The sequence below is a fragment of the Genypterus blacodes genome, unplaced genomic scaffold (assembly GCF_046128005.1).
Source record: "Genypterus blacodes isolate CSIRO-AG114 ecotype Tasmania unplaced genomic scaffold, CSIRO-AGI_Gbla_v1 ptg000029l_1, whole genome shotgun sequence".
Taxonomy (NCBI): Eukaryota; Metazoa; Chordata; class Actinopteri; order Ophidiiformes; family Ophidiidae; genus Genypterus; species Genypterus blacodes.
In genome coordinates this window covers 6,348,428-6,373,499 of record NW_027466842.1, presented here as the reverse complement: position 1 = coordinate 6,373,499, position 25,072 = coordinate 6,348,428, and the positions used below count along the sequence as shown (strand labels likewise).

General features: G+C 45.1%; 1 protein-coding gene across 1 annotated transcript; it reads right to left on the bottom strand.

Moving 5' to 3' along the window:
- Positions 1–248: 248 nt before the first annotated feature.
- On the bottom strand, positions 249–25,027 carry camsap2b (calmodulin regulated spectrin-associated protein family, member 2b). Its single transcript, XM_076144592.1, has 21 exons — positions 24,242–25,027; positions 19,712–19,971; positions 14,335–14,514; positions 13,562–13,648; positions 10,839–10,980; positions 9,823–9,962; positions 8,236–8,326; positions 8,005–8,106; positions 7,644–7,713; positions 7,291–7,554; positions 6,287–7,001; positions 6,011–6,157; positions 5,694–5,913; positions 5,407–5,590; positions 4,666–5,329; positions 3,987–4,123; positions 3,628–3,842; positions 3,437–3,536; positions 2,544–2,659; positions 2,268–2,386; positions 249–2,171 (listed from the first exon to the last, which is right to left on the bottom strand). Exons 1-21 carry the CDS (start codon positions 24,378–24,380, stop codon positions 1,872–1,874), a joined length of 4,392 nt encoding a protein of 1,463 aa, XP_076000707.1. The 5' UTR covers positions 24,381–25,027; the 3' UTR covers positions 249–1,871.
- Positions 25,028–25,072: the final 45 nt, after the last annotated feature.

The window sequence follows — 25,072 nt, the reverse complement described above, 5'->3', positions numbered from 1 at the left end:
GCCGGCCCTGCTGGTCCTCACTTGTGCACTTTTCATGTTCTCCCTGTATTTGCATGGGTTTGATCAGGGTACCAGCAAAAAGTGAATGCCAAGGCCCTAGGCTGTAGATGTCGGGTTTACCTGTCTTGTAGAGTCAAATGCCGAGGTTGAATCTCCAACACAGTGATCAATACAGGGTGAAGTCAAACAGTATAGTTGTTAAATAATTTAGATCAATTAAAACAAATACTTTAAATGAGACACGTGAATACTGTTGATAGCTGGCATTTTAATAAAGCTGAAAGGAATTAAAAAAAACAAAAAACAAGAGAAGTTCATGAACACTTGGGCATATTTAGTAAATTTAAGAGAAATGGATTCAGAGTTGAAAAAAATCCAATGAATTTCTAAGTATACATATTGGAGTTCATAAATTCGTAGTGTACTAGACAATATCAAGCCCTCACATCCTCTGCTCATTACCTCAGCTACACTTTGCATTCAACATACATCCTTGTACAGCTGCTGACAATTAAATGTTGATACAAAAAATACCTCTATATGCCAAAATATATCTGTACAGTGTAAACACAAAAAGGAAAATATGATGATTAAAAATGTAACAGTAATGTAAAAGTAAAGAAACAAGCATGACACTCCTGATGTGGAAACATCTTTGTGTTTTAGACTCAACAACAGCGGACAGGGTCTTGAAGTGCTATTAAGTGAATTCATTTATTTACAATCGTGGACTGCTTTGAGGGCAATCAAGGTCTGAAAGTTAAGACATAACCACAATAAAGTGACATTTTAAGAATTCGTTATAACCGACTGCAATGTGTTGATGGCAATTCTTGAAATTACACTTAGATTGCACAGACTGATGAGACAGTGTGATTTTTCGTCTAGTTTTCTACTGATAGTCTTACCAGTGACAATGTGAAGTGATCACACTCATTGCATTTATAGTACAATAAAAGGCCCCATACAACAACATACTGATGCACGTACTGTACATGATAAATTATAAAATGTACTCAAAAGCTACTAAATGCGGATGGATCTGCAATTATTTACAAACTTATTTAAGTTATGTTTTATGTTTCTCTGAATACAACTTAAGATGCCTTTTTAAAATAACTTCCATCCATTATCAAAGTAAAATAAATTAAGAGCGCTTTCCAGAGTTGGCTTGATGATATTCAATATGCTCGATAATCTCATCATTTCACAATTATGGCAATCATAAAATTAGGTATTTTCCTCACTCTTCTTAGCACTTCACTATACACACACAAAACACAAATTTGAACTCTTTAAGTTCTCAATTGCATGTAAAAATGCTCATCCAAAATGCTGCTTCTGCCTGATCCCAGATCAGACAGGCTGTCCTTCAAATGAATGGGGAGCGATTGAGGGTAAAGTGATCTCAGATCTGTGGTTACACACAACCTCTCCTGTATGACAACAGGCTGCCTCAACAGGCGCTGACAAATTGACACTAACACTCACAACGCTTCCAAATGACACACAAGAAGCATAAGGCCACACATGATCAACTTAGGGAAACCCGACTGTCTCTTTCAGAGACGTGACATTCAGTGCTTCAGTGGTTCAACTAGGTAAGGCTCCGCCTCTTTTCTTTTTTTTTTGGCACACATAAACATTGATACACATGCTGACAAGTACACACATTTAAGTAGTCCAAAGTGTCAGTCAGCTCTGTATCACCACAACGTCGGTGAGACCCACTTGTGTTCTACATTCTAGGTTAATTCATACCAGAAGGGCCAAGTGTCCCTTTTAATGAAAAAAACAATATCCACAAATTCTTCTGTATCCCCTCAAGGCAAAGCAGAGACAATGTCCAAATCTATCCCAGCCTCATGGCACTACTTAGGATGCAGTCTTTTGGGTGTCCCCTGCTTCTTGGTCTGCCACAGATGGCTGGCAATGGTTATGGCGTCCACACTAGCAGACATGGTCTTGGCTGGAATCTTGCTGAACTGTTTCCTGTCCGAGTTGTACTTGTACAGGCCTTCGATCATCTTGGTCGTGATGCTCTTTGGTCCAATGCCTGCTAGTTTGGCGATCTCCTCCGTCTCGGGGCAGTAAGTGTACACGGACCTGAACTGGCATCCCGCGTCGCGGAACAACACCAGGAAGTTATTGACTTCAGATTTCTCCATTTCCTACAAAGGATCAAAGAACGACATTGTGGTTCAAAGCACAGTGTTGGGTTAGGAAGCTCACATAGACATATACAGACACAGAAATTTAAAACATACATCAAGTATCTTGTTCTTCTGCCCTTCGTTGACCCTGCCAGCCAGGCAGCAGTGGGCCAGGGCATTCTGGATGATGTGCTTGTTAGATTTGGCACTGGGCTCCTTGTACAGTTTGGGTCCTTCAAAAGAAAACACATGCATGTGATGAGATTGCAATATAACACATCTGCATAAGTTAGTACTACTCCCATTTACAGCAATCAACCTAGTATGCAGGTATGTAGAGTGTTTACGTATTTGAATGTCCATCGACTAAGTGAAAAACATGTCCAGTACCTGTATACTCAGTGTTAGAGGGGGTGGAAGAGGTGGTAGAATCATTCTCCCAGTCCTTCTCTCCATTTCGACTACCAGCCGAAGGACAAGAGGAAAATTCTTCCGCAGAGTCTGGCCTGGAGATGACCCCACACAAACCAACAGATGACACACAAACGGGTAAAAAGGCAAACAAACAAACACAGATATTTCAACCACAGGGAAAGATGATGCAAAAGAAGGTCAGATGCAGTGACACAATTCTGCCAAAGGCTGCCTGTTGGCATCACGTTGCATTATATACGCTGGGCAGGGAGAGATTGAAAGGCGTGTTCAGCCAAGCAAGGAAGTCCGGGAGCTGTCGTTATGGCTACTGCAAGGGAGCAAATGGCCAACACAGTGGTGAAGCAAAGAGCAGCAGCACAGAGAGGTGAGCACAGAGCAGCCCGGGAGCACAGCTACTGCAGAGGGAGAGAGAGAGGGTAAAGAGCAGCAGAGGGTTGATGGCTCAGCCATGCAAGTCTTATGGGCTCTAATGCGGAAGCAGGAACTACACTTGTGGCGCTTGTTCAGTTCCTGTAATATGGGTTAAGGTTAGAAGGATTACTAACCATGAAGCCAAGGTATAGCACAGTTGAAGCAAGTTTTTCGAGGCATTACTAACCTTCCCTGTCTTTCTTTGGGAGAGCTTAGAAAGAACGGGATATGGCCAGAAGCTAATTTATTGCCTCTGATTGGTGCATGCAACAGAGAGAGGCAGAGAGGAAAAAGTAGAGGATAAAAGAGGGTCAAGAGGCAGTCAAAGGTGTTAACAGTAAGTAGCAGTAACGTCATTGTCCCAAGACGATGAATAAGGCCATAAACACATACATTCAATATGGTTGTTTTCTGTTCAGGCAGAGGGATGAGCTTACCTGGTGTTCTTCTTGTTGTCTGCCTGGTTGCTGTGATTGTCAGCCAGGTTGAGCGATGCCAAGGAGACACTAGACACTGAGAACCCCCGAGGACGCACTCCTGCATGACAGCAATACAGGATGAGCAAGGGTGACGCACATTGGATAAGTGTGTGGTGTGCGTACGGCCATGTGTTGTGTGTGTCACTTACCTGTTGCTCTCACGGGGGGATTTGGAGACTCCATGACGTCTCTATGGATGGATTTGGGCCGGGGCTTCTTCTTGAGACTTCCAGATCGGGGCTTGATGACGTCATCCATATCCTCCATCAGCTTGAGCTGCTTCCTCCTCAAATACTCGTGCTTGATGTAATCCCTCCTCGCCTTCTCGTCATCCCTCTTCTGCTGCTCCTCCCCTGCTTTCAACCTGGGGGAAGATATGATGATACAGGAGATAAGGACATTATTTTACTGCTCCCGCCAAAACCTGTTCTATACTATCAGTTCACTCTAAACAGGACAGACACATATAGGGATGATAACGCTAAAAGGCAGGAGATGATAGACTGACCGTGCAGCTTCCCTCTTCTGCTCCTGGTCCACCTCTTGCTGTTGCTTTTTCTCCTGAGCCTCCTTCTCCCTCCTCATCCTCTTGTCAAGCAGAGCTGCTTTCTTTGCTGCCATGTCCTCGTCCCCTTTTCCATCATCCTGATGTTGGTAAAATAGGCAGGGAAACACAAACTCTTGTGTCAGATATTACAAGTAGCATTACCAACAAGAAAAAAACATGTCAAATATTTAATAATATATATATATAAGGTGTATAAACTGTAAAACCTTATCTCCAGTATGGTGATTAACAGTATTTACTGTGGCACTGTGAAGTAAATGTAATCTCCAACTGTCAACAAAGCCCTGATACAGCATGATAATTGAAACAGAACATAGTAGTTGTTAGATTAATGGCCCAGATTCACTTTTCTTGCATGCGTGTGTGTGTGTAATCTGCTGTATTTGTACTTACATCAACAAACAATCTGAGTCTAGTTAAACTCCATTCCCATGAAGCGGTTCTTAAATTCCTGTTTATTCCTGTCTTATTTCTGTTTAAATAAAAGTGTCAAGTCTTTCCATCTTCACTCAAGGACTCAGTTTGTAGGGAAAGTATTGCTCTGATTTACCTTCTTTTTTTTATTTTTTAAACACTATACATCTGACAGCAATTTCTTCAATTCTCCATTTCTTCTCACCTTGAAAAAGAATCCACAGCACATCTTTTCTTCGTCTCCTCCCTCCTCTCCTGCTGCCTCCTGACCTCGCTCATCTGGACGCTTCTGCCGAGACAGGGGCACTTCCACCAGGTCTCTCCTGTCGTGTGTGTCTCCCTTAACCTGGCTGCCACCGGGCGCCTGGCTGTCCGACACAGGCTGACGCAGAACCTCTGATGACCTCGTCTGTCTAACCTCCCCCTTCAACTTAGCCTCAACTGCGTTGCTCCTCTCCTCCCGTTTATTATCTTCCTTCTCTTTAGTTTTATCTTCTATTGCCTGTTCTTTGTCTTTTTTGTTGTCCTTCGCCTCCTCCTGGGTCTTCCTCGGCCCTTCATCGTGACCCAGATAAGCAAAAGGGCTAATCTGGGTCTGGCTGGGAGTGAAACGCCTCAGTCTAGGTAAGCTGTCCACTGAGGTGGGGGTGTTGAGCATGCGGCTGATGGGGGTGACCTTCAGGTCGTTTGGCCGCTGGGTCCGGGGTGTTCTGGCATGGAAAGAAGCAGGCCGCCGCTTGATACCAACGGGGGAATGCTGAGTCGCGTGGGGAGAACCAGAGGAAGACAGGATGGGAGACAACGACCCCACAGAGCCTCGGCCTGACCCACGACCTGTTACGCTGCTGCTCCGCAACTCCCTGAGCTGCCTGTGGAGAAAACACGTAAAAGCTCAGAAGGGGATGCCAATATCACCTGTTCAGAGTCATAAGAGGTTTGGTGATACCTGTGTGGGGATGGAGCAGGAGGCGGTATGACCCAGGCTTGCTGCTGTTGCTCTCTCATGGCCATGATCGTCTCCTGCTGCTGGGACAAACGATGCATCTCTGTCTGCAGGAAGCCCAGCGACGTGTTCAGCCTTTCAATGGAACGTGTGTATTCTGCAAGGTCGACTTCTCCTGCAGCGAGACCTATTTTTTTTTTCCACCACATTAAATGGATCGGTTAGTCGCTCAAAATGATTCTTTGATAGATCTCTCTATTCTACTGCAGTCTTTTCTGTGTGTAACCCACCTCCACCGTCTTCGCAGGGGGACTTGGGAGCTGCTCCATCTGGCTTGCACCTCTCTGCTCGCTCCATGATGCCCTGGTTGGATTCCTTGGAGGATGCGAGCGGCGTCTCTGCTCCCCCTGGACCAGGGCTGAGCGGAGCAGTGACTCCTTTTCTTCTCACCACATTCAGAAAAGCTGTTCTGCCCATCTTCTGGCGGTGACGTGTGAAAGCTGCTTCCACCTGGGGAACATACAGAAAGAAAGGTGATGTGGGCATTACATCTGAAGCAGCACCCCTCTCTCTTTCTTTCCCACTCTCTCTCTCTACACCTTCCTACCTTCTTCTTTTGGGCTTCGATGGCTCTGCGTTTCTCTTCCAACTTCATCTTGAGGTGTATCATCTCAGAGGCTATCAGGTGGGAGGGGTCTCTGGGGGAGGGTGTCACTGGAGAGGGGGATATGATTGGCAGAGGAGGGCCAGAGATCTAGAAAGTGGTGGAAAGGTGAATGAGATATATTCCTTTTACTCATTATTACTTACTTTTACCTCCATCTAAATTCCTCCCAACAGCAAAAGTTGTGAGGGTAAAAGCCAAAAACAATAATGTACAAACCTCAGAAATGGATTTTGCAGGGTGTGTACATGGTACATTGAGATCTAAACTCTCTGGCGTGGTCCCTCCACTGCTCCGTCCTTCCAGCTTCCTGAACTTCTGCTCTGCAAAGCTCGTCATGCGGACCATGGCACCTCCAGAACAGCCGGAGGATGACACAGGGCTAACCGTGTGGGACCTGGGGAGGGTGGGCACTGAACTGAGACCAGGGCTGCTCCGATCATCTCCCTCTCCCCTCTCATCCTCTGGATTAGTGTCGCCGACCCCTCTCCTCCCCCCTTCCCTGCCAATCCTCTCCCTTTCCGCCCTATCAGGCAGAGGGCACGACCTGGTCATGGCCTCACAGTCTGGGTCTATGTCTGAAGAGTCTCTGAGGGAGGAGTCCTCATCCAAGCTTTGGATGTCCTCCGTCCTCACATGGATGCCCGTATCGACTTCATCAGTGGAGACAGAATTGGGGTCGTGGTCGTTCAACCGGGCTTTAGCTGAATCCAGGTCATCCTGACCCTGTGCTCCAGGAGGACCTGGAGGCTCCGCACCATGAAGATAAAACCCACTGTCTCCGTCTCCCACACCCAGGCTGGCATGGGGCCTTTCTGTGTCGTGGATAATCTTCAGTGCCTCCTCGATGCTTGGAGGAGTTGACGGACTGATGTGGCCACTCTGGTTACCATGGAAACTGTGGTTGCTCTCTGGGAGGACTCCATTGGAATACCTAGAGAGACATGTGCATTAATGAAGTGAAGGCTTGATTAAAGGCTTAGTTTGGCTTGTGGGAATTTTACCGTGATTACATACAGAATTACATAGAGTCAAACTGGTGGACGCCCTTCCTATCTGTACAGAGCTGCATGTCTCTGGTTGCGATCATATCTCCAAAGATGCATGCAATTAAATATCAAGTATGATTGATATTTATAAAGTTGCAAAAAGTTGAAAACATGGTGATTTAGAGAAAAATCAAATATGTGCTGTGCTGATAATCCCACTCTTCTCTACTTTACCTGCTTTGGTTCTTGATGGAGAAAGTGTTGTTCCGCCCCAGAGGTTTGTTGGAGCTGAAATCCAGATCCTCCTCTGGTATGTGTCTGCTCCCGCTCTGGCCATTGACACTGGGCATGAGAGACACGTGGCGCTTCATGCCCCCTCTGGATGCATAGTGCACTTTGAACCCTAGTCCATCGGTGCTGGCAGAGCGAGTCATGCCGGGGGGGGCCACCGGGTCTCCATCCAGGGGAATCTCAAAGGAGATTCCACGAGGGGCAGAGCTGAGGGTGAAGGAGGGAAGACTTTCTAAATTTGGTGCTTTCAGAATCAGTCACATGCAGAAGCCAAGGAGCAGATTTCAGGTACTAACCGCTTTTCTTTGGGCCACGTCCCAACACAGGGTTCCACCATAGACATGGAGGTAGATCGCTTCATCAGACCTGAGACAAAGACACTCGAGTTTACTGGACTAGAATAATTTACACTCATCTATCACTTCAACTTCATTACAAAGATTTCCAAATTAATCCATTATGTAAAAATAACAATGTGAGGGTTACTGTACTGCTGCAGATCAGCCACAAGGGGGCTTCTAGTGTCATTTAAAACCCTCTTTAATCTGCAGCTCAGTTACACATTCAAGTAGCTGCAAGTGATTTCCGATTTTCATGTGGACCACAAATTACAATGTGGATTTATGCTCAGGGGATGACAGATATTTATCCATTTACCTTCAGCAGGGATTCCCTCTGGGCTGTCAGGTCTGTCTGCATAGGTCTGCTTGACTGGGCTGGACACTGGAGCCATTTTTCCACAGGATGCAGGCTCACAAACTGAGAGGGGAAACGCAAAAATAAATATATGACACATTCTATATCCAGAAGAACCACTTTTTTATTCACTTTGTTTTTTGTGAGAGTGAAATATCTGATACTTTTGTCATAACAGGGTCTGAGCTGTACCTTGTGGGTCGAAGACTCTGGGCTGCACAAAGGAGGGTTTTACCACTTCAAACCACCAGAAGAGCTCGGCCATTAACACCAGGTAATTACTCTGCAGGGATGATACACAAACACACAACTTTGTAGTCAATGTCACAGTACAATATGTGATTAAAGTTGTAATAATTTTTTGCAGTTTCAGCGTAAAGCTCCTTCCTCGCAGGTGTGTCTATAAGGATGTTATATCAGCTACAATTTGTTTTATTCCACGCTTTGACGGATCAATGAAGTCATGGCCCGGCAACTGTTGCTAGGAAACTGGCTCACGTGTATCCACGCACGTGTGTGTATGAGCATTTATAAGCGGCGTCTGCCTGTGTGTTTGAAATCTATCAAAATGCCATCTGGTGTACAGAGTCACATATGCACACATGCATGAAGGAGAGCATGACCTCAATCCATGATCCATATTTTAATTTAACTGATTTTATACAGTTTCATCTGCAGGAAAAGTTTTTAATTAACTGCTAAGTTATTCAATAGTGCTTTCACTGCATATAGACAGACTCAGCATCAGTGGGAAGAAGTACATCTATGGTGAATGGGCAGTGGGCCAGAGGCTATGGCCGCTCATCACTGCCATCTTCCTCATTCCCCTCCCTTCCTTTGCCTTCTTTGTTGCCATATCCAGTACATATACACACAATTCACACAACATAGTGAGTGAGAAAGGCAAGAGCAAGAGATGGAGAGAAGGAGACAAAGAACCAGCACAAGTGTGAAAGTTGTCTTCTGTTTGCTGGGAAGAATGGAAAGTCCCTGTTGGAGCGGACCGTGACTAGAATCAGAATGTTTGTACCCACGCGTTCTGCATACGATTTACCCACACTGGCCGCAGGAGGAGTCCAGTGTGTGTGTGTGTTTTTAATGACTGCATGTCACAGAGATGCTCTCAAATTAGGTGCTTCACATCGTACAGCAATTTATCTTATTCAGAGACAAATGTGTGAAATAGGAAGATCTCACCATCTGGACTGAAATAATAAAATGTGTGATAAGATGGCACTGAAGTGAAAAGAAGAGAACAAAGGAGACGGAGAGAGACGGATGAGGGCTGTGAATCTGCTCTGAGCAGTCACTGTCCTCTGTTTGACAGGAGGGGTTTAGGCTCTAGGGCGCGCGCGCACACACACACACACACACACACACACACACACACACACACACACACACACACACACACACACACACACACACACACACACACACACACACACACACACACACACACAGTCTAATTTTCATTGAATGTGGCAGCAAAGCATTACTCCCTGCAGAAACAATGAACTTATTGCTTTGTTTTTTGTCCCTGCTTATACAGCCAAATACTTCACACACACACTCAGAGGGAAGCCTACTCCATGCACATTCACTCTTAAACTCTCCTTGTATGACTCATTTTTGCCAGTCTTGCATTTCCCGCCCTATCGCTCTATTTTCCCAAAATCCCTTTTTCCTTCTTCCCTCAACCAAACCTACTTAAACAACAAACAGCACTCCCAACGGCCTCCACCTCCATTATACCTGCTTATTCTACTCATTCCTTACCTTTATGGATGCGTGTGCGTACACCATGTCCTCCAGGCTGAAGTGGCAGCAGTGGTTGAGGTTGTTCCTGCAGAACTCCTGCACCAGCTGGAGGTTGTACAGACTGTCAGCCAGGGACATGGTCTCCTTGAGGCAGATATCTGCTCGGTCAGGGGAGGGGTCAAACACACGGAGAACGCACAAGGGAGGGTGGTGACAGGAAGCCATGAGGAAGATAAGACAAGGCAGAATAACATGAGAACAAATCGCCCCAAACTGGCTGATTTCAATCACAAAAAGCTCTTTTGGCATTTAATGACCGACGTCTTCAAAACCTCCGCTTCCTCTTTCCAAAGAATGCTTTTTATTCCAACCAAACCAAACAATGTTTTCGTACTGCACTTATAGAGCATCTTCAGTGTTTTTAATGGAAATCAAGCTGCTAGAAAACGGACTGAAGTTTCTCTTCAACAGCTGCTTCACATGTGTATAGACTCCTGGACTACAATCAGTCCCAAGAGCCTCTGAGCACTGAATTCGAGTGTTGTTTATCTTTGAAATAGCAGCTTACTCCTTTAACGGTTCCCCTCGTGACCAATCACAGCCCAACCCAGGGCATTTTTAGAAATGAGGGCGAAGGCAGGCGGAGAGGAAACAAGTCTGTTTCTTTTTTCTCTCCCTCTCCTTTCTCCATGTCTGCCCTCCCCCCTTTCTGTTGCTCTCTTGACTCATCATCCTCAGTGTTCTCCTCTATTTATCACTAAACATAACACTGACAAAGACAAATATCATGCTTATATCTGTCTGTACTTATCACATGTCAGTGAACCGAATTTTATTAAGCACATATGGAAATAAGCTGAATCCTCAAAGTGGTTGATGGAGGTACAAGCTACTGTGGTTCACTTGTAAAAGCATAAACTTAATTGAGTTTGCCAGTATGTTAAGTCTTCGAAACAGTTAGAAAAAGAGGGCGTGTCTTTAGGAGACAAGCGCGTGTGGTTACAGATTGGGGGCCTGGCCCCACGAGGCCCCACCTTCCACTCGGACAGCTTGGGGGCAGTAGAAGTGAAGGAGGGCGGTCAGAGCACATCCGTCCGTGTTGTCCTTCAGCAGGTTATCCACTAGAGGGAGCGATGGTGCGTTCCTCTGCTGGGCACACTCCCTCCTGTAGCGAGCCTGAAACCATGGCGACGGCACAAAGACATCACCTATATGTGTCGTGCTAGTGGTGATGTACCACTGGCTTCTCAGTTACGCACACATACTTATAATTACATGCATCCATGTCTATTTTCATTCACACATTAACACACATTTAAGGGTTAATTTGAGGAGTTTTCAAGCACATGGTGGGCTTCAGAATGATGTAGATTAAATTCCACGTGCAAATAATCACATATTGCACTGAATTAGCATTTTACAAAGGCAATCTTAACACGTCGTTATCATTATGATCTATAGAAACACATCCTTGCATTGCTTGTTGTGAGGAGTTGTTAGTTGTCTGGAGGAAGGGAACAAAATGCATATTAGTGAATAAATGATGTACACGCAGTACATTTCCAGACAAACTACAACCCCACTGAGGTGCTGAAAGGCAATTATTATGATTTAGAGTTTAATAATAAGCCTTGTTGGGACATCCATTCTGTCTGCAGGGTTATGTCTCTCTGGGCCTGTAAAAGACAGAGAGACGGCACTGCTGCACATGTCTCCAGGGCAGTTTGGCCATAAATAAGGGGGATGGTGTCATGTCTGGATTTTCAGAGTGCGAGATAAAATCACACCTGTTCTCTCAACACTCCAGGCTGTTCATTTCATTTAGTTTGCATGAAAAGACTACAGGCCGGCTGCTTTTTATTGGCCTTTCTACCACTGCAGCCAATTTGAGGAAAAAAACCCCACAGAAGAAGACACTGTTTTAGAAGACAGACAGAATGAAGAAAACTAAATGGAGGTTAGGCTGGACTAGTTTGGTCTAAAAGGTCCAATCTGTGTCAGCCCACTTCCAAAGCTCTGCACAAAACAGGCAAATAAAAGGACGGTTTGGCCTTGATGGAGGTATGCAACCTGCTATTGAAATAGAAGAAGACTCTGCTTGCTCTTTCAGGCTGAAGTTCATACTCGCAGTGTGACAAAGCCTCAACATGACTAATATGTCGGTGAATCAGACTCTGAGGAATGAGGGAGAGGGGGCGGGGCTTTTTGGGCCGCATGCACTGACAAACAAGACAAATGGTGTATGTCAGGTTTGGGGGTAAGATCCCGTAGGAGGTAGTAGGGGTCAGTGAAGGGATGCTCTTCATCACAAATGGACTTACAGGTACCAGTCTCCAATACCATTTGCTAGGAGACTTGTTGGTGGAGGATGATCGGACCACAACAAGAGAGAGTAGGACAGATGTTAGGCCAGCAGACGACAACTACGTGAAACTGATTGAAATCATTTGTGTGCGCACCAAATGGCAAGCACACACATTCACACAGCTTCCATACAAAAAACACACACTCTGTCATAAGACCACAGCTAACCACTTTTTCCACACATTCCCAGAATAGACAAGCTTTACTGAGATGCAGATTGTTTCTTGTGCTCTTCCACTGGTGTGTATCTCTGTGTGTGCAGGCATATGTGTGAAATTGAGCGCTCTGAGTAAGTTCCACTCAGTGAATGGACCTCTGTTGGACCTCATAATGTAGAGAACGAGCAGTGTGACAAGTAAAACATAAAGCAGCTGACTGACAATGTGGAAATGGAGACTCCTTGTTTGCCTTTAAGCGTAGCGTATATGTTGTGTTTGTGCGGTATAGGTCACATACCCCTGTGTGTGTTATCATCTCACTGTACACAGAATTTACTGAGACAATGAGTGGGAAACTCCCACAGAAGATAAAAGCGCCCTTCTCCATTCATCTATGATGTCTTGAAACTGAAGAGCTACAGTAATTCTGCCTCACACACACTTACCATGTGACCCTGTAAAAGCATTTTTTTTCCACAGCCTGTCACACACAGAATAACTGTATGACAGTGTGTGTTTTACTCTCAGGGTGATGAGAGGTTTACACTCGTGAATCAGTTGCTGAATTGCAGGAAATTTACTTAACCATTCCACATTGTGATCTTTCAATTCGATATGAGATATTTTGGTTTCCGTGTTTTTAACCTTTACTTTCCCATCCCAGCGTTACAACCCAGGCAAGGGTTGTGACCTGATAAGAAGACAGTTGTGTGTTTGTGCTGACGCTGTCACGTGACCCTTATGTAACCACAAGGCCTGCAGGATGACAGCACTCTCTCTCTCTCTCTCTCTCTCTCTCTCTCTCTCGCTCCTTCCCCCCCCCATTTCTCTATCAACTGGTTTGTTGTGGCGGACAGCATTCTTGTGTGTCCCTCTCCATGTCTGTCTCTCTCACACTCAGTGGCTTTTCACTTTCTTACTCCGTCTTTCCCCTCTCTGTTTGTCACCCTCTCTCTTTTTTTCCCTCCGCCCCACACATTTCTCTATGCTGAGACTCCAGCCAACATTTCTCTGCAGCTGGTATGAGGCTGAGCTCATCTGTTCCCCTGTGTGCTGTGCTGCTTGTATATACGTATACAAAGTGTCTGAGGGGACATATTGTGTGTGTTTTCCTCTGTTTTATGTGCATGAGATATTTGGAAAAAACAGGGAAAGAAATACATACATCAAAATGTCTATAATAAATCTATGGATGATGAGTCACAGTCTGTTTGTGTGTGTGTGTGTGTTCTTACTTTCAGAGCTGCAGAGTTTGACTCCTGGAAGGATCCCTCCCTCAGCTTCTGCTCCTCTACAAGGATGTCCCTCAGGTGTTCATTCACCTGGAAGGAGAGAGAGAGAGAGAGAGAGAAGAGAGAGAGAGAGAGAGAGAGAGAGAGAGAGAGAGAGAGAGAGAGAGAGAGAGAGAGAGAGAGAGAGAGAGAGAGAGAGAGAGAGAGAGAGAGAGAGAGAGAGAGAGAGAGAGAGAGAGAGAGAGAGAGAGAGAGGTTTCAGCACCTTTTACTTATTACTTAACTGATGCAAACTGACGCTGTGACTAAATATGAAGCTCACATCTGGAAATGTAGAATGTAGAAACATCTTCAAAGCGTCACACTTCTTACAAAATCACTCTCTTTTTATTGTCGTTACAGTTAATCTGTTTTCAAAGGGGTTATACAAACAGTGATGTAACACATGATCCCCTTGGTCCTTTCCAGCAATGGCGTGCAACGCCTGAGAGCCGCACAGAGACACAGACACCCGTGTGTGTTTCATGTATGTGTGTGTGTGTGTGTGTGTGTAAGTAACTGAATCCTCCATGTGTATCCGCCTGTCCTCAGCCTGCAGCAGTGAGCAGGAAGCACATGGGATTCTGCTTTGAGGAATGTCAACAAACTCAGCTGGAACCAACAGTGAAGCATGTTTTGTTGGTGGGGGACACTTCTGACGGTGACACACAGCCATAAAAACACGTGAACCACCATTTCATTCCAAGTAGCAGAATCAATTTTGTGATTTTGTGTACCTTGTTGATCCAGGTTGTGATTGCGTCCTCGGTGTCATAGGGGAGCTCCTGCATGTGTCTGTCGCTGTGTGAGGGCTCAGCTGAGGAGTGTCTGTTGATGCAGGCCATCACTCTCTCCACACTCACCATCTCCACCGTGTACGCCATCATCAGAGTGTCTATGAGCGCCAGATGGGAGCTCTGCAGAGACAACAAAGTAGAGACAGGCAGGTAAGAAAGAACTCTGCGGCTCAGGTTTGGTTTCTTTTCACTGCCACACTCTTCTCTCCAGCAATGGTTGATGACTGAACGCGAATATTGTGCCACACTGGCATTTTCATTTCCAGTGTAGATTGTGTTACTCCAATCTTGGTCCATGGAATATGATGTGAATGTGTTTGCTGTGCAAGCAGAGAGTTTGTTTCTAGCTCAGACACACACTCCCACTAAGTGCTTATGACTTTGAAACTGGTTATCTTCGTCTAACGTCTCTTTGCGTCTGCTCTCATAGTACCCACATTACAATTCTGACAGATTTACTTCACGTGGGTGTGTTTACCAGCCCTCAACACCTACACAAAGCCTGACATTCTCCTGGCCTTTTTAATTCCATTCCAGGCCGGTCAGTGTGACGGTCCTCCCCTTCCCTTTCCTGTCACGCCACAGATCCACATCAAAACATTTACACCGTTTATAAGTGTGTGTGTGTGTGGTACTGACGTGTGCATGTTGCTTGTTTAAGCATCTATCTGCATGTCTGAGCTACCTGAACAAACATCTGAGTCAAGTGCTCTATGAACCCCAGGCCAGGTGACTCAAGCCAACGGACGAAAACAGGCAGGGAAGCTCAGGTCCCAGCACAGGCCTCTCTATTCATAACCACAGGGCCTGGAGTAACTGGCAGTATGACCGTGTGTTTCCCTCAGAAACCAACGCCTGATCCAGCAGGATGACTCGGTGCTCGACCTAGGTGCTACGCGCCCTGCTGCCAGTCTAAACACACAGCGTGTACACAAGGAATTCAAGTTAGCTCTTACAAAAACACAACTTCACATGGAAACATGAAGAGCAGATGAAATAAACTGGGATCAAGTATGAACTGATCATTAACTGCAGAAACAGCAATTAAATGGCAAAAAAAACATTGAAAACACCTGAAAACTAGTTTGATTGCAATGAACCATGGTGGTGCCTATTGCTACTTTGTACCACATTCTCATCTCTGTGATCTAACATCCATTTTATTATGTAGACATATAAAACAGTTATGTTAGGAGAAACACCTGTGAACTACTGAACTATATCATAACAAAACATCACTATCCCAAAATTACAACCGATACTACAAATCAACAGAAGTGGTGCGTCCAGACAGAAACATCACAGGAGTCTGAGACTAAAACAGCCTGAAGTCAGAACTGCTTCATGTTCAGGATATGACTAAATACTTGCAATCGCATGAATTGTCATCCTGAGGGACTGCAGTTGCTCCGACCGACCGACCGACTGACAGAGAGACAGGCAGGCAGGCAGGCAAAGCAGCTAAATTGGAGATAAAGATCTAGATATCATGAATATGGAGCTTGTGCAGAGATTGAAGCTTTCTGAACCACTGTTTAGAAACAGTGCTTACAATGACTGAACTTTATTCCTGAGGGTGTGTGTGTGTGTGTGTGTGTGTGTGTGTGTGTGTGTGTGTAATTATGTGATAGAGCAAGTAGACATGAGTGACATCATCTTTGTTCATTTCTTATACTCAACATCTGCTTCTGAGCACATTTTGGATACATACTTTTATTCATATACATTGTTGTGTAGTGGCATACCATATGTTTGACCATCTTGCAACCAATTATAAACAGTAAATGTGGCGTGTGAAATATTTTGTCCAATAGACTTGCTATGAATGCCTCAGGCTCACTTTGCACAAGGATTCTTGTTATGAAACGCTCCTCGGTCAGGGCAAGTTTGAGTTCCAAGGTAGTAATAATAACATTTATACTTATATATTTGTGTTTTGTGGTACAACTGCACAGTCAAAATGGGAATTCGATATGACAACTTAGTAATAAATCCGTCCTTTGTTGAGCCTGCAGTGATTATTGTCAGAGATGGAGCTCTATGGTGAATGTGATTATTCCATTACGCTGAGATCTGTCTCATTTCCTGCCACACGGCTGTCTATAAATTTAAAAGGGGCAAAACATTAGAGCCACAATATACATGTAAAGCAGGGAAGTCCAACATATAACCGAAAAATGATGCTTATGTATCTACAGGCGGCTCACAGGAATCTAAAACACGACTCTTGACACTACACTATGGATTTAAAGCCATGTGCTCTCCATTATCCCTGCAGAAGACCTTTGGAGTGTGTGTGAGTGTGTGAGTGTGTGAGTGTGTGTGTGAATGTGAGTGTGTGTATATCTGAACCCCTCACGGCCACAGACGCACCGTATAAGGTGGTGGAAATCCCAGACAGTGGTCAAACCCTCACTGGTGCACAGTATCTCACAAGGGCATCCAAATTCATTTAACCGTTGGATGTGTGTGTGTGTGTGTGTGTGTGTGTGTGTGTGTGTGTGTGTGTGTGTGTGTGTGTGTGTGTGTGTGTGTGTGTGTGAGGGGGTACCACGAGCCCTTGATCAAAGCCACAATACAGCTGCACAAACAGATAATGAAAGTAGCTTCTTCTTCACAAACAGGACAAGTGTCTGCTTTGTCACGTCACACTCACATCTGTGTGTGTGTGTGTGTGTGTGTGTCTGTCTGTCTGTCTGTCTGTCTGTCTGCTCTGTCTGTCTGTCTGTCTGTCTGTCTGTCTGTCTGTCTGTCTGTCTGTTGTCTGTCTGTCTGTGTGTGTGTGATGTCAATCATGGTGCATTTGCAAAGGCCTTTCCTGCTCTGTTGGGTAAAATCTTCTTGTTGATAGGGAGAGAGAAACCCAATTAGCGCTCTGGCTTGTCTCCCATCACCTTTCCTGTCACTTTCACGTCCTTGCATTTTCGCACTTGACAGCAGTGTGAATGTGCAAGACAGCAAAGTGAGGAGAGGCAAAGTGATATGGAGGAAAAGAGTTACATGCAGAGCTGTAACTATTGTCTGTACGCCAAGAAGTGTGAGGTGTACGTAAATGTGTGTGTGTGGGGGGGCGGGTCTCTCATTTGTACACCAGACGTGCTTTGAGTCACTGTGAGACCCCACCCTCCATAGTGCTGCAGTCGAGCACATCACGTTGTCCTCCTCGCTCCCTCCTCTTCTCCTCTCGTCTCCTCTCCTCCTCGTCACTCCCCTCCTCTTTTTCCCTCCTCTCTCCCTTCCCTCTTTCCAGATGGCTACATTAACGGCGGGCCCTTTCCACTCTTTCTCTGGCGCACACATGTCCTCTCACCCGCCAAAAAATTCTAAACCTTACCCGTCCTCTCCACACACACACACACACACACACACACACACACACACACACACACACACACACACACACACACACACACACACACACACACGCCTCCCTTTCTTTCATTCCTCTCCCCTCCTGCTCTCCCTCTCTCCTCCCTTTCCACTCCACCACAGCCCTCCTCTTGCAGACTCTTACATTCACCCTTTCCTCTCATCTCATGCTTCCTGCTGGAGCTTCGCCACATAGCCGCCCCTAAACTCCATCACCACCCTCTGACAGGCTGCCACGATCTGCCTCCTCCTCCCTCCTCCTCCCTCACATTAGTTATTCCTCTGCTGCACTGTATTTGGAAAACCGTGAGGTCATCATTTTCTTCTCCGATATAGGCTACCAAAAAAAAGAATACTGCTGAGTCCACACACACACACACACACACACACACACACACACCGATCTGAAACACACACAGGGAAGGAAAGCGGACAGATTGACAGATAGCCCAGATGTGTGAAGCACAGATGAAGGTGAAGGTGAATATAACGCTCAGTGTGCTTTATTTACTTAAACTAACTAACCACTAAACTAAATTACTTGGCACACACACACACACACACACACACACACACACACACACACACACACACACACACACACACACACACAGAGAGAGACACCTTCAGAGGAGTAAAAGACCCACACACCAGAAAATCTCCTTGACTTTGAATTATCCACTAGACCTGCACAAAACGAGAACACAAAGGGAGGGAACATACAGCGCTGCCTACAAGGAGAGAGAGAGAGAGAGAGAGAAGGAGAGGGAGACAAAGAGGGATGCAGAGGGACTGGGGGGAAAGACATGGTGAGATAGACAGAAACAGACTTAGAGCAGGAGAGAGAGAGAGAGAGAGAGAGAGAGAGAGAGAGAGAGAGAGAGAGAGAGAGAGAGAGAGAGAGAGAGAGAGAGAGAGAGAGAGAGAGAGAGAGAGAGAGAGAGAGAGAGAGAGAGAGAGAGAGAGAGAGAGAGAGAGAGAGAGAGAGAGAGAGAGAGAGAGAGAGAGAGAGGGTGCACCGCAATGCAGACACCTTTAGGCATCAGCAGAAGTGCCCAGTCTCCATCCATGCATGTGGTAGTAGTGTGTCTGCATTTCCAGCCACAGACTTGCAACGCTCTCACAGCTGAACACATCATGCATTCATCAAAATAAGAATCTATTCTACCCAAAGAAAAGCCTCTGAAATGTGACACTGTGATGCTCTTGTTGGTGATCTGGAGGCTCTGTTACATCAGGCGGGTGTGAGCTAAGACGTGTTTGCCCTGTGCTGGCTAATGACACACTGACCCAACAGTGAGTAATGGGTTGCTATAGGAAACCTGTCATTAGAGGTTGTTTTTCTCTCGACGGTACAGATGCTTTGAAAGAGCTGTGTGTGCCAACATGCATGTACACATAGACAGATCGAATCAAACATCTCTCAAGTAAAAACAGATAATCCATAAGTAATTGCTGTACGTTGGAGCATTGACATGGGTTGGTAGGAATAAAGTATCGGCAATAGGAAAGAGAATACGGCCTTCCAGTGAGCCACAATACCACAATAGCATGCAAAAACTAAATATAGCAGACGCCTTCAAAGCCATGGACATAGAGTTAGCTTAAATATTTAAAGGGGACATATAAGGCTTTTTGTTTGTCTTGAACATTGTCAGATTTGCGAAAGCAGAGATTTACATTTCTGATTGCACCTTTACTTCTATAACATGTTTACATCAACGTGTAACATGAATTTACCCACAAGGCACTATGGTTATATACACCAAAGTTGTATGAGGCCAGTGAGAGTGTTTAGCCAGCATCCATGTTTTGCTTATCAGGAGAGGACTTTAAAAAGGGCAGCACCTAAAACTGCTTGTTTTCACTCAGTGTGCAGCAAGGGAGAGAGTCGAGGTGGATCGATGTGTTTGTGATGCTTGAACACCTCTGGGGTGTCGCTGCTCACCATGTGTATAGGTGTGCTGGTCAGGTCTCGCTCGGTGACGAGGCGGTCCTGGTCGGTGACGTACAGGCCTTTCTGGGCCAGTGCCTGGATGACAGCATTGTGACCCAGCAAGGGTTTGACAGCATCGCTACGTAGGATCAGGCTTCCTGCGCGGCAGTAGAGCTCGGCAGACTGCAGCAGGCAGGCCACTGGAGGCTTCAGGTGCTCCTGGTTGTACTGGTCCCTGTAGAACGGCTCAACCAGCTCCTCCGGTACCGCATCTGTAGGGAGAGGAAGACAGCAGTGAGGTGAAGTGTTTAGAGGGAAGCAACACAAAACAGACAACACTTCACAACACAACGGCATCTGCATTTCACTAACATCAGAGGAGCAAATGGTGTCGCTGGTAATAAAAAGTAATGAAGCTATATCCACTCTTTCAGCCATTGTTGTTGTTGCTCTGACCTCCCCGGACAATAGATGACAGACTCGCCTTCATCTCCATGACCACAACACAGACACAGTCAATACTTTGCAGCATAAAAGGAAGCAAAAAGGCTTCTTTAAGTGGCACAGCATCCAATAAAGCACAGTGAACTGAGCTTTATGAGCGTGATCAGCATGGGTGGAATATAAACTGAAGCATTAGTGTCATTTCACTCTGAGGCTTTGCTATTAAGATAATAAGAATACCAAAGCAATTACGCTTTTAATTCACGCATGAACTGGAGCATATCTACTCTATGTCAAAGAAGGCATGCGTGCGTGCGTGCGTGCGTGCGTGCGTGCGTTTGTCTGTCCAGCTATTTTCTACAATTCAGATTCACTAAATGAGGTAACAAGATTCAAAGTGACTCCATGCCACTCGCACACATACACACTAAACAAACTTTTTTTTATTTTAACTGTGTTTTTACTCACTCCTAACTATAGTATATTACTCATAAATGTGTCATTTTAATGGCATACATCATCTGTGTGCACTATTCCACAAGTGTGAGTCAGATGCTTGAGATGACCCTGTGTAGTTATGAGTGTGTATGTACAAGCATATAAGTGTACGGTGACACACAGACACACACATGCTCATACAATAGTGTGGTCCAGCATGAGAGTGTATTCCTAGTGGTGGGGTCATTTCCTCTCTGCCTGCCTCTGAATCACACTAAGGGAAACAAAGGAATCTTAAAGGTACAGTTTGTGTTCTTTCAACGCTTAAATTAAAAAGTAAAGCTAAGGCCACAAAATACAACACTGAACCAAATAGCAGTTTTCCATCATGTGGTTAATGCAGCTCCCCTACCGCTGCGCTGGAGAGAGATATTTAAAGCAACAGACAGATGTTAAACCACTTCAACAACTTCTGCAAAACAGCCCTCCTGCATCCAGTCACAACTATTCAATTCAACTAATTGTCTTCAAAGCAGATTGATAAGAAGATTTAGCCCCCCTTTAAAAGTCAAATGTGATTAGTTGTTAGCCGTGTGAGAGTTGTTGTTTACCCTTTGGGCCAAACAAGAGTGGTAAAGAGCACAAGAGAGCAAGAGGCTACACGCACAGTGTTTGCACAGGGGCCATGTTTTTATAGAGTTCATGAAAAAGCTGCCTGGTCAAGGAAAAACACTCTCCTTTGTGTTGGCCATCAAAGAGGAAACAGACAGGAAGGAGCTGCCACAGGAAGTTCAGGCACGGAGAAGACAGCCACCCCACCCCGCACACACACACACAGACACACCCCCCCCCCCCCACCCCCTGAAACCCCCCGAGATCACCACTCAGCAGTACACACAACCTAATAGTCAGCAAGATTCCTATCTAAGTGTTTGTTGCTCTTTGCTAGAAAAATTATTTATTTGTAGTAAGTTTGTAAAGTTAATGATTTCTGGCTGTGTGTGCTGTGACTTAATACTTCACTATGTTAGGTCAACCAATGCTTTTTCGAAAGATTGCATTGAACTAGCAGCTAAATTTAAGCTTATGAACTGGTAAAACAGACAAATAAAAGAAAATAGATGCGATGAGCACATGAAATCAGTGAACTGTACAATTGAAATACACTTGTATAATTGTATAGCCATAGTTTTCACGTTGGATCATTGCTTAAAATAGTTACAAGTGAGACATGAATATTGATATACATGAGCCTTATTATCGATCCCTTTGCAGGTCTGGACAGAGGAGGATCCATAACTTCAAATTAGAGAGTCGAACCAGACGACCCAGAGTGCCTGCTTCACTTTCAGGTGAGTAGATCATGAATTAATTTGCTTTATCTTATTCTGTGCCATATGTATCCTTTGTGTGTCAGTAGAGCCCATTACTGCTACTCTCCCTCTTTGTTCAAACCATATTTTTTGCGTGAAGTGAGTATTTTTTCATGATCACTGAAATCAGCTGGTGTCTTGTGTAGTATTTGGCTGTTTAGTGTTTCTTTAATTGGCCACAATATGCAATTGGCAGATAAAAATAATTGGACTGTGTGAATGTTTAACAGGCTAGATTCCTCATGGATATTTACCTTTTATAGTTATTATCTATTGTCTTTTTAACGGCATCTTTGACTATAAATTTTGAGTTATCATTCAGTGAACAGATTCTATTTGTAATTGGTAAAAACTTTACATATTGCAGATTTTCCTCTTCTCAAATATTGATATTGGTACAGCCCCAGTAAGGCCAAATGAATTAGGCTTTGGTGCTGAACAGAATGTTTGCCACATATGGCGACACTAGTTAGCTCACTGTGCGAAATGGATGATACACCCACTCAAATGTGACTGCTAATATGATATAACCCTTTGGTGTAAACCCAATTTGGACTTTTTGTCACATCATCTAATTGCTGTCTGGTAAGCCACCAACTACCTGTATTTTCCGAGACCCAATGTCCCTGTACGAATATCAACACAAGTCGGCAACTCGGATTACCTCCTTTCAAAGTTTTCAAATGTTGCTTGCCTCTTTAAATGAAACCAGACCTGGGTGCAGTTTGTGAAGTTCTTTTAAATATTAATCCTCTGTGGCCATACGTTGCTGTTTAGAGAGCAGTGAAACTGAATCACTGCACCAGAGATAATGTGAGACTAGTGACCAACAGTTACAGTACAGTATATTAGCTCCCAGGGAACATTTAGCCGTGACAGAAAAATCAATCAGCCACTCCATTCATAACAATATATTACACACACACACACACACACACACACACACAGGTTGTTAACTATGAGAGGTGACAGTTTGTGGTCATTTGCTCCCAATGTGAGTGGGGAGCTTACAGTTATAATGTAAGTGGTCTGACATGTGTAACACACCCACTATATTTAGTACTGTGTGTGTGTGTGTGTGTGTGTGTGTGTGTGTGTGTGTGTGTGTGTGTGTATGTGTGAGAGAGCACAAGTTACATATGAGCATCATCAGATACCAAACCAAAACTTCTCCACCTAAAGTAGGCCAAACAGGGCTCTGAGGATCAGCTATGAACTGGGCCACAGTTCTCCTGGTGCTGGGAGCCGAATCAGTGTCACTGGAAGGACCGCAGAAAAAAAAACACAAGGCGCTGGTGGTGCGATCATAGCCCCAGGTCTGTTAGAACTATGGTTGATTCATTCACATGTTGCTGTACTGCACCCTGTGTGCCCCTATACACCATCTGAAGGAAAACATACGAGGAAGGAGTGTTGTGCAACTCTATTTGGTGCACACTGGTGATGGATGGTATGATTCAGAGGTCTGTCTCTCTTCTGATCTCCCTTTCTCATCTTCTCTGCCTCTGTGCGGCCGTGACTGTATATGGAGGAACAGACGTTAAAAGCATTCATTAGGGAGCCCTGAGTAAAACCTGGCTCAGAGCAGGCTGGAATTACTGGGTCTTTATGAGACCAGACTAGCAGATCGGCCTCCAGACCACACAGAGGACAAGGAGACAGGCCAGAACTGGGACATATGTAATGAAATATTGTAGAAGAAAAAGTTCAGGCCTCTGATTTCAGGGCCTATATTGCCACCATTATTATGACTGCTATGATCATGAATAAGAAAAACTAAATATAACACTGACAGGCAATAAGAAGTAACATGATAGTGTCTGTAGATCATGTAGCCACCAAACAAGCTTAGTAAAGTTAAAGATCTGTAGGCTAAACATCAGTCACATGTTATACTTGCTTCTACTGAGATACATAATAAACCAATTAGCTGTAAGCAGGCAGCAAGTTAAACCAATGAACTGTAACAAGAGTAGTGATGTAGACGCTTTGACCTGTGACCCCTGGTCGGGACTGTCACATGACACAAACCTCTAACAAAAATGCTTTTTGTAATGTATGTGTAGCTTTAAACATATTATCATCACATAGTTTATGAGTGTGAGCTTATAGAGATGGTATTAAGTGTGTCACAGCTGGGCTGTTTTGTTGTGTACAAGAGATTCCATATGTAGGCCTCCAACCCAGCCGAACATCTGGCCTGATGTTAGGTGAGTATTATACACATTTACCCGCTCATCTAACCTAGGGGTGGAAATAGTGAAGAGGTTTAGGAGGCGCCACCTACCAGAGCCGAAAGCTTTGGCCACCAGCCACGTCAGGCTACATGATATCTTGGCCCTGGTGAAATCATAGTGGTCGAAGCCTTTGATCGCGGGGACTATGAAGGTCCGTCTCATCCCTCTGTCATCTGCCGCATCTCCCATCTTCACCTAGGCTCGGGAACTCTCAGATCCCGCTACGCTGGAACCGGATCCTCACTCAACCAGAGGAATTCCTCCTGACTGCGGATGACATCCTGTCCAGAGGAATTCAGTGCAGCAAATTTCCCTTCTCCAGGAAAAAAAAAAACTTTGGATGTGGCCTGATTTTGGGGAGCGACGACAGGCGAGCGGACACCCAAGGACGCAGCTCCGTTACACGGGCACCATCCCTAGTTTGGTGTCGGTAGAATCCTCACAGCCTGGCGGCGGGGCGCAGTTTGGCGTTTTGGAGCAGGAATTCTGAAGATTTCCCCCATTCCCTGACAGTATCCTCAGGTTGTCCAGGATAACGGAACAGGATGAGCCGCCGTGTGTGTGTAGAGCAGGAACGTTAAAATCCAATAGAGGAGGAGAGTTTGGCGGTTAAACCGAGCCGACCGTATGGTCCATAATGCTCTTCTTTTTCTTTTATAACAGTTTTCCTCTCCTTCTTTCTCCGCCGCGGCTCCTCTGCGCTTTTCCTGCCGCACTGAGCTGAGATAGAGGCCAGTGCGCATGCGCGATCCACCCACCCAGTCTTTTCAGAAGCCATATGCTTTTATGATGGATAGATAGATGGACAGGAGTCACCACCACAATATGGATTCACTGACCAATTTTGACAAAGCGGTTTCCCTGGCGACATGAATTTAGAT